This window comes from Beta vulgaris, chromosome 9 (genome assembly GCF_026745355.1).
Source record: "Beta vulgaris subsp. vulgaris cultivar EL10 chromosome 9, EL10.2, whole genome shotgun sequence".
In the NCBI taxonomy this organism is placed as follows: Eukaryota; Viridiplantae; Streptophyta; class Magnoliopsida; order Caryophyllales; family Amaranthaceae; genus Beta; species Beta vulgaris.
In genome coordinates, this window is record NC_079210.1 from 1,369,855 (window position 1) to 1,380,301 (window position 10,447).

Genomic DNA, 10,447 nt, shown 5'->3' on the forward strand with positions numbered 1-10,447 from the left:
AACAAAACGTTTTAAAGGGAATATATTATTAGGTCACCTAACAGAAGCAATTGAAGGAACAGCTTCAATAAGCAATAGAAGTGTATGAAACCAATTACAAGGTGGAATTAGAAGCAAAAAAATTGACTATGTAGAGCCATCACAATTGCATGCAGAAACTTACATTTGTGGAATCATCAGAAATGCATGCAGCAACAGATGCCCAGGGCAGAAGATGAAGATCATACTCCGTGGCGGCCTTGGCTGCAAAGGAACCAATCCTACTGGATGCTGATGCCATGGCTTGGACTATGTAGAAGGTATGAGTCCTCTTCTGAATGGAGCTTCCACTGATAGCCTCAGTTACAAAATCTAAAATGAAAGAATCCATTTCAAAGGTACGAATGCTGGATAGCTTTGACAGTCTCAAAAGCAACTGACGATGTGAAATTATGTCTTTATCTGCTGAGCTGACGGAGCATGAATAGAGTTTCCTAGGCATCATCTCTCCAACATCCCATACGTACATTTCGATTGACAACACACTTTTAAGGAAGAGCAAAGAAAAAACCCCTTCTTCATAAAGCTGAGAAAACATAGAGGATATATCATCTTCTGAGTATGTCTGCCTTGAAAGCTTACTTTCTGCAGCCTGATCTGCACTCCTTAGAGGGAAACGAAAAAGAGTTCCACTGAAAGGACTTCTCATATCGCAACCAAAGGCACAGTATGGAAATAGCTGATCATTATACCGCGATATAGCTGAAGTGCTGACATATTCTATTCGCTTTCCCGGATTTGCAGCAGAAACATTAGGAAGATAGACTCCTTGAGGATCAAACAGCACCAAATATTTACCACTTACAAAAGACGGTAGATCGGTCAAATGGTACACCGAGTTGAACCCAACCCTGACAGACAGCACATGAATACCAATCACTAATATATTCCAGCTTTATTCATAATCTCGATTCTCGAGAGGACCAAAATCAATTTCCAATTCGAGTTGCGTGTCGGAGTTAATGAAGTTGAACTTTAGGCTAAGCAACCCATGCAGATATGAAGAAGGCAATTAGAAAGGAAATCCTAAGTGATGGCTAGCCTAATCTTACAAAAAGAGAGATAAAAAAATTTAAAAAATTTTGTATTATTGAGAAAAAATAGACTTAATCCGTGCAAAGAAGGCAGTACCCACATGTGTTAACTAATTATATCCCTCTTTCATTCCACCAAGACCAAATTAAGGTGCTTTAACAGTTTAACATCTCCAACTTAGTTATTTCTAACAAAATTAACCAACTTAAGCGCAAACAACATACAAAAAGCCCTAAAATCTTAACATCACTCACTTTTACTTATAAAACTGTTCTAATGATGATGCATGGTGTACAATCCCATTGCAATAAGAAGCAAAATGATAACCTCAAAGAAGAAGGAACCGAGTTCCCGATTACATTATGTCATCCAAGGATATCATCACACAAACATAAGCCCAATACATTTAATCTCCACTACACCCTTAATTATGGGGTCTAAAAAGGTGACATCTAATAACCAAATCAGGACAACCAAGCTTTCACTATTATGAAATCAATACCATCTTAAGTTCTTAAACCAATAATCAATATCTTCTGAGTTCTGACCCCAAAATAGCACCTAAAAGCTCCGGGCTTTCTGTTTATCACTATCAAAGAACAAATGTTACCAATAAGACCTCAACTAAATTCCAACACCAAAAGGGTACCAAAATATTAGTCATAGTTGTTACTACTAAATAGGAAACCTTCTTGATATTATTCTTTGAATTATAAATTCTATATTATCTTGCGATTATTGAGTTTCCTTAAGGAATCCCTTTGTACTGGTATATATTGAATGAAATATACAACCCCTAACCTAAGGATACGTACACCAGCTTACACGGTATCACATCCAAGGTTAAATTTAACCGTAGCTTCTATGTTTTTTCTTTAGCCGTGGCCCCTTCCTCTCTGCCACTGCTCCTCCATGGCAACGCCGCAAGGGATGCTGAAAACCCTCTCCACCATCTACTCTTCACCCTGCCTTTGACAACACCAACTCTACCATTCCTAGACCTAAACCAAAAAATACCAAATTATCAACTACACAAGCATCTTGACTGCATTGTCAAGTAGTGGATTTATGGAACAATTTCTGGCCAAACTATCCTCGTACCTGACTCAACGGCTATGGAGTGTTTCAATCGTCTTAATGACATATTTCAGGGTAATTTAAACACCCGCTCTGTACATCTAGAGCATCAGTTTGTCAATAAGTCTCTCAAGGATTCCCTATAATGTTTATTGCCAAACAGTTGAAGAACTTGTTTTATCAATTGGCTTACATGGGCAGGAAGGTCTTATCAATATGTTTCCCGGTTGTTATGGTTATGTGCAGGTTCAACTCGTGAATATGGGATAGTTGCTACGTGATGCAACAATCAGATCCTCTTCCCTCCTTCAACAAAGCTAGATCAATGCTTCAGGAAACTAGCCATGCTTAACAGTCCAATAACTCCTCTGCTGCAGGTCCCTTGTGGCTCCATCTATACCTACCCCTCAGCAACCCACACCACTGCCTCTTCAGAACTATCAGTATGGCTCTAATAACCGGTATTATGGTTCAAACAACCATAACAATTCTAGCGATGGAGGAAACAAGCAAGGTCAAGGCAAGAACATAAATTGGCGTGGGGGTTGTGGTGGACATACCGATTACTGAGGCAAAGGGGGTGGCTGTGGGAATTAACAGGAAGACTATGGGCCACGCCCCTCCAACTGGAAGCATCCACATCAAATCTGGCTACACCTTGGGCTGTTCAACAAAACCATGGAGTGATTCGACAGTGCCACCTTCTCTTTACCCGTCAGCGCCCTACAACAGAAACGTTTCAACCAAGCGTCTTGGGACTGGGCCCTGCACATAAGAGGCTTATGCTGCCTTCCCTCAACAGCATTACAGCAGCATCTTGACACTGCTTGGTTTGAGCCTACGGACTCGGCCCAAGCTTTTCAGTCCATGAACTTCAACCCGCAAGATTGATGACGCTTGGTATATGGATATAAAGGCAACTCTCACCTTACAAGCAATACAGGTATAATTTCCACTCCTAGTAAATATTACTCCCTCCGTCCCAAAATATAGTTCCCATTTCTGTTTTGGGTGTCCCAAAATATAGTTCTCATTTCCATATTTAGTTCCACATTTTTCCGTAATTTGTCTGGAGAAACCGTGTTCCATCATTTATTTGCTTCTTGAATTTTGTTTTTTCCTTTGTTTACTCAACTAAAATGTTACAATTAATGCTCTTTCCCCAATTCTTCTCCATTCTCTCTCCTAAAATCATCTTTTCCCATACAACATTTATTTAAATAAACAAAAAATCTTTACTTTCCCTCTTAGATTCTACTTGCATAAATTACCGTGAAAAAAGGAAAATGGGAATTATATTTTGGGACGGAGGGAGTACATAAATTCTATTTTAGTTGCAAATGGCTCTTACATTACAGTTGTTACAATAGGGTTTTCAACTCTACCAAACTCTCATCCGCTCCTTTACCTTACAAATATTGTATATGCTCCTCAAATCGTTAAATATCTTGCTATCAGAAAATTCACAAAAAATAATAGTGTGTATTGAGTTTGATCCATGTGGTTTTTTTCTAAAATATCTCCACACGAGGAGCCACTTTATGATTTGCAATAGTTCCGCAGATCTCTATTCAATCAGTCCATCATCTTCAACATCTAGCTCATCTCCAATTTCTCTTGCAGCTATTTCCTCGAGCACTTGGCATAAATTACTTAATCATTCAGGTCCCTCAGTTTTTCAGTCTCTTAGATCTAGTAATTCTATCCAATGCAATAAGGAGCCTCCCTCTCTGTTTTGTTATTCCTGTCGGATAGGAAAACATGTTAGATTTCTGTTTTACCCCACTTTTAATGTAAACTATACTCCATTTGATATTATTTTAGTGATTCTTGGACATCACTGATTTCAAGTACGGACATTGTTACTAAGTGTTACTATTAGAGGCATATTCTAATTGTTCATGGGTTTTTCCTCTCCAGCATAAGTCTAAGTTTATGACACTTTCGCCATTTTCATTGATTATCTATGAACTTACTTTAAGGAACCTATAAAGTCCTTCCAATGCGCTAGTGGCAGGCTATGTTACATGGAAATGGGTACGAGTATCCGATACGGGTACAGATCCAAGTGTCCAATACGGCATTTCCGAAATTTCTGGATATGGGCACACCGTCCTAACTTGGGACACGGGTATGACAAAAATATCCTAAATAAAAAATTATCTCAAAGTAATCTTAAAATAATCTTTTCCGAAAAAATATGGTGTACTTATCTAGGGAATAGATTGAAAAAGTGTGATTTAAAATAAACTCAAATTAAAAAACATCTTTTCCCAAAAAAAAGCCCAAATAACTATTTGCTCAAGCACATATACTAATTAAAGTACCTTGTGGGATGAAAGAGAGCAATAAAGAAATATAGAGCATTAAGAAAAACACAAAAGGCAGCTGCTTTGAGAGAGAAAAGAAGACAGCCAGGTGAAGTAAAAAAGCCCAGCCTTTAGTTTTCTCTCTCCTCACCAAACCTAACCCTCATTTTCTCTCTCCTTACCATGGCTACTCCGTTCTCATTTTCTCAATGACTTTCTCAGGTGACTAGCCGACCATTTCCGATGATGCATGAGGTAGCCGGTCCTCTATCTCTTTACTGGTTTCCCTCCTCCCATAGGTAATCGGTCCTCTCTCTACTTAGTGATTTCCCTCCTCCGAGATTTAGTCGTATCCCGGTGCAAATTGAAGGATCCGATACATATTCCGTAGCCGGACTCGTGTCGTGTCGTATTGACACCGGTACGCCGATGATTTTACCATGTCCGAGTAACATAGGTGGCCAGGAATTCGATAATGGCCCTTTCATGATTTTAGTGCTAAACACACGACAGAGTTTACATTAAAATATTAGATCTACTAACAATCGCATCCATAATCTTCTCCTTCATGTATCTATCCCACCTTCTTTTGGGGTGTATGCTCTTTGCATGTCATGCTCCCTTCACAGCATTATCCCCTCCAAGCTCCTCACTAATGTATCTTCATATTATTTCACAAGGTACCATTGTTCTCTCATATTCGAGTGGTCAGTTGCTTGAAACCTCTCATCCATCTCTGAAAACGCACTTTCCCCCAACTCCTGCATAATTCTTATGCCTTGACTTAGCAACAAACAAACACACAATATCTCCCTCCTTTGTCAAATCAAAATTCTATTTGCTAAAATTCGTACTCCCTCCTCCACTACTTAAATTTCTGGGGAGTATCGAGATTTCACTATCTATTACTTACCATCTCGTTGAGGCCCACCTAACTCTATGCACGTCTACATTAGACGTACTCATTACTCAACCCCAGCCATGTTCTACTCACCCTTCTCCTAGTGTCATTCCCACGTCAGCCAACCCCTCCCAAGCCTAAAACATCTTTTAACCTCAATACCATCCCCACTACCACTCCTATGCCCCGTTCTCTTTCAACCAAAAACACTCCAACAGGATTGCGTCCATGCAAGACGAAAACAATGCAATATAACACATTCTAGTGGCACTTATCATCTAAAAATGTGACAAACAAATGAGCATGAGACATGGCAAACATCAACTAGACATAACAAAGAACATACTATACTAAACCACATTCTTGAGCAACTATTGAAACACCTAAAATCCTATAATAATAATAAATAAATAAAACAAGGAGATCAATTTAGAACATACTTCCTCCGTTTTCTTTTAGCTATACCATATTGACTTTCGACACTATTAACCTATTCCAATTTCACCTTGTTTAATTATTTATACATAAGAAAAAAAACAGTCATATCATATATGATCTTATTAATTCCATAATTTTTCACTCAAACATAATCATATAGACTAATGTTCAAAGTTGTGCGTTGGCAAATGTAAAAACAACCAGAGGAAGTAAAAACTCACCCAAAGCGGCCGGTTTTCCAAGCTTGGCTATGCTTTTTACTTCCACCAATCCTAGAAATACTAACAAAATCCTCCTCCGTGAAAACAGCATCATTATGCGCCAGTAAACCAGGACCTTGCCACTTAGCTAGCGTATCAGACAGCAAAGAATCGACGCCATGAGAGCGTCGATCCAAGCAGAGACTAACCTTCGTAGCACCGGCATCATCGGCATTCTGGATGAGCTCCTTTAACACTGTTGTTCCTTCAGGATAGTTCAGCAAAACCTCCCGAATTCTGCGAGTAAGATCGACTTTCTGCCCGAAATCCTCCAGAAAAATGGAGTCGGAATCCATTGAAATTGTGTCGATTATAGAAGAAGAAGATGAAGAAGAAGAGTTAAATCATTTGGAAGAGAGATTTTGGTTCGGAAATTGATTGAATGAGAATTGAAAGAATCGAAATTGAAGTGATTAGGGTTGACGAAAAGGGGGAATTGTCGGAAATTAGGGTTTGAAAGTATGCCGGTTTTCATTTGCACCGACGTGTGGTCGGAGACGAAGTCCACTCGTACATCTTCCCTCCGTTAATTACTTTTCTCCATGTTGCCTTCTAAACATCGAAAATAGAAGTATCACCTTTGTAAGTTGTAACTAGTAACCCATGTCACCTCAAAACAATTTTATATTTTTCTCGAAATTATCAGAATTTAGGGCCTGTTCTCTTCGGCATAAAACAGCTGAACTGAACTGAACTAAACTGAACTGAACTGAATTGAACTGAACTGAACTGAACTGAATTGAACTGAACTGAACTGATCTGAACTGATCTGAACTGATCTGAACTGAACTGATCTGAACTGAACTGATCTGAACTGAACTGAACTGAATTGAACTAAACTGAACTGAAATGAATAGTGATATGTGAGAGTAAAAGTATTGTTAAGAGCTGAACTGAACTGAACTGAACTGAACTGAACTGAACTGAACTGGTCTGAACTGAACTGAACTGATCTGAACTGAACTGAATTGAACTGAACTGAACTGAAAATAAGTTGGGGAGAACAGGCCCTTAATTTATTGACATTTTATCTCCGTTATAATAGTTTTTCCGTTTCTTTTTAATTGCTACATTATATTTGTGATTTTGTGTGTACAATTTACATAACAATTTTGGAATTTTATGTACCTAAAGAATAATATGGTTATATACAATCTTGTTTTTCTTTTATTTTGAAAGGAAAAGTTAGGTTGATATATTACGAAAAATCAAAATCCGTCAAAGTTGAGATACTTTGAGGGATTTGATCCATACAAACTAATTCATAGCTATCATTGGTATTACATCTAGCAACCAAGTGTGCTACTGTGTAATACTCCGTATTTTTGGAATTAATTCGTAATCATTAAGAAATACCAAGAAAATAATAAAAAGGTATTTAAATATTATTTACAGAATAATAAGAATATAATAATATTAATACGAGTCGGTTGTGTTAATTTTGGATTTATAAAGGTTAAACCGTGTTCACCCGATCTAGGTTTACCACTTTTGGAATGGTATAAAAAGGAAAAGAAGAAGAGAAAATTTTTAGAAACCCTAAGTTTCCCTTTCTCCTCTCAGCCGTCATCCCCTTCTCCTCTCCCATTTTTCTCTCTCCTCTTCTCTCTCGCTGCTCTTCTCTCTCGCAGCTCTTCTCTCTCACTGCTCTCCTCTTCTCTCTCGCTGCTCTCCTCTTCTCTCTCGTTGTTATCCTCTCCTCTCACTCTGTCCTTCCATGTCCTCGTCTCCCTCGTCGTGCCTTCTCGCATCCTCGTCGTGTTGTGCGACGAGTTGCGCTGTAGCGTGCGAGCGAGCTGAGAGTTGGGCGGTGCGAGGCTCGTGTGCGAGACGAGCAGGTGCTGGGTTGTGCGAGTCGTGTCGAGGACCGAGCGAGGGAGTCCGCGAGGCTCGAGGGGGGTTGCGCGAGGCCTGCTGCTGCTGCTGAGCGAGTGAGCGGTTTTGTGCGGGAGTCGTGGGTGAGACGACGCGAGCGACGAAGTGTGCGACAAGGCTCGCGTTTGAGTGTGATGCGAGGGTGTGCGAGTCGAGGGCTGGTTCGAGCGTAGCCGTGCGGCTGCTGTGGTGGTGTGTAGCAAGTTGGTCGCCAGAGTTTGGCTGCCGGCGAGTTTAACGGTATAAAACATTTTATATACTGAATATATTATATTAAGTTTAATTATAATTTATGTTTCATAATTATGTTAAATTATAATTAGTTAATTAATAATTCAAGTTAATAAGTTCATTTTATTATTCTGACTATAATTGCGAATATAACTTTTGGACATAATACTGGATCGGACCTAAGAGTTTTGGACATAAGATTTGGACATAAAACATGGTTGGACTTATAATTTAATTGGTTTGGTAAAGGTAGTGGGCTAATAACACTAACTAATATTAGTATGTTCACTAACCTTAATCCCTAAAAGACGTTAAACTATTTATAATAGAAAAGTAACGAAAATTCTTAAACAAGGGGTTTATTAATCGTTTACTTCGAATTATTAAACCGTACAGTCTTAGTTACGTAGTAGTTGTTAATATTACCAACGACGTAGCACTAAAGCTTTTATTTAACGGTTTAGGTCCCAATTTCATAAGCGGAACGTTTGATTAAGACAGCGAAAATTCTCCGTTACAAGGTACGTACGCGTACCAGTTTAATCCCAAGTATTAGTATCATGATTAGGTTGCAATCTATGTTATTGGAACCTAGAAGCATGATAGGGAACGTTTGATTGATTGAGATTGTCTGGTTAGACATTTGTAATTGAAATGATATGTTGCATTGGAATGCGTAATTCTATCGTAGTAAACAAGAGCATTTTTAATCTATCCATAGTGTAACAAGGTTGTTACAAGAGATATGATTCGAGCATTGTAACTAAGAGGACATGTAAATGATTCTATGTATCCATAGTGTAACAAGGTTGTTACAGGAGATACGATTTGAGCATTTTAACTAAGAGTACAAGTAAATGATTCTATGTAACAAGAGTGTTACAAGAGATACGATTTGAGCATGTAACTAAGAGAACAAGTAATGACTATAGTGGTTATGAAATGAATGGTTAATATTAAAATGAATTATGGCAATATCTTGTAGCTGGACTCCCTACAAGTGATGAACAATGGGGGAGTGTGGGACTTGTCCTACGCTCCTACGCAGGCCTACTGTGACGACAGTAGTGTCCTTATATTTTTGACACTCAAGTAGGCGGAAGGTTCCGTTCGATCTTGGGGGTATGCATACTAAGGTGATGGGTGTGAGACGAAACAAACGTATTTGCATTTCATCTAACAGACCTAGTGTCTGTTAAGGATTCAGTAGCCCGTATGATTCTAGTAAGATGACGGTGCCCGTTCGATGCCAATTAAAGATTAAAGATATAAAAGATTAAAGGATGTAACATAATGTAGCATCATGCTTAAGATCGTCATGTGTGCATCATTTATGCTTATATGTATTCAATGGTTCATTACGTACTCAGCATAGCTGATTGTGTGTTATTATGTGTTTGATGAACTGCGATGAACCATTGATGCTACAATGGGGAACAGACTAGGTGTGCTGGTGTTGCTACATATTCTCGAGCATACGGGGACTAGGCTTTGGTATTTACATTAAAGCATTTTAAATAAGTATTATTGGTTTTTCTAAGACTTATATAAATGGTTTGTGGTTTGAAGGAAAGGGGTCATTGATGATTCCCGAGTTGTATTTATACTTTAATTCCGCTGCATTTTAGTTTTCAAGATGATGTTTTAAGTTATCGTTAACTCTTATTATGCCTTGCGTTCCATCGCGGCGGTAATGCCCCCGAGGTCGACGCGACGTAGCGGTGGTAGACGCGTGTGGATTTTTGGGATGTTACAAACTGTTTTTGCAATCCTTTTAGTAGGGCCGGATTTGAGGGTAGGCAACAATTGCAGTGGCCTAGGGCCCATCAGCCAAAGGGGCCCAAACCAAAAAATAATCTACCTATAATAAGCTCCTCCTATTTCCATGGCCTTTCATTTCCATCTAGTGCTTTTCTCCAAATCTCATTCAATTCTTCCCATATTCCAATTGATTTCGCCATTATTTCTCATGGAAAATATCAAATGCTTCCCAAAAAAAATTAGAATTATTTTAGATAGGGGCCCATTTTTTTTATTTTGCCCAGGGCCCATAAAATGTCACGAACGGCACTACCTTTTACCATGAGAAAAAAAAAACATTGTTGAAATAACTAGACAGCCTACTAATGTCATCAAAGAACAAGAACAGAGAAGAGAGACCCTTAGAAGAATCTTAGATTGCTTTTATTAGGGTGAGAGCATCGCTTTCAAGCCAAATACAACAAAAGCCCGACCTTTTCGCGACTTGTAAGTTGTAACCCGTACCTTACCGCTGTCACCTC

The 10,447-nt window shown here is 38.8% G+C and overlaps 1 protein-coding gene across 2 annotated transcripts in view; it reads right to left on the reverse strand.

Moving 5' to 3' along the window:
• Positions 1–6,636, reverse strand: part of LOC104902583 (uncharacterized) — a 34,821-nt gene extending 28,185 nt beyond the window's left edge. The window contains exons 1-2 of one of the 2 annotated variants that reach the window (XM_010690402.4): positions 6,021–6,636; positions 164–890 (exon numbers count right to left, since the gene is read on the reverse strand). In XM_010690402.4, coding sequence (XP_010688704.2) covers positions 164–890; positions 6,021–6,355 — 1,062 coding nt within the window. In that variant the 5' untranslated portion in view covers positions 6,356–6,636. The remainder of the gene's footprint in view (positions 1–163; positions 891–6,020) is intronic. The other variant, XM_048636756.2, reaches the window with a different exon arrangement.
• Positions 6,637–10,447: the final 3,811 nt, after the last annotated feature.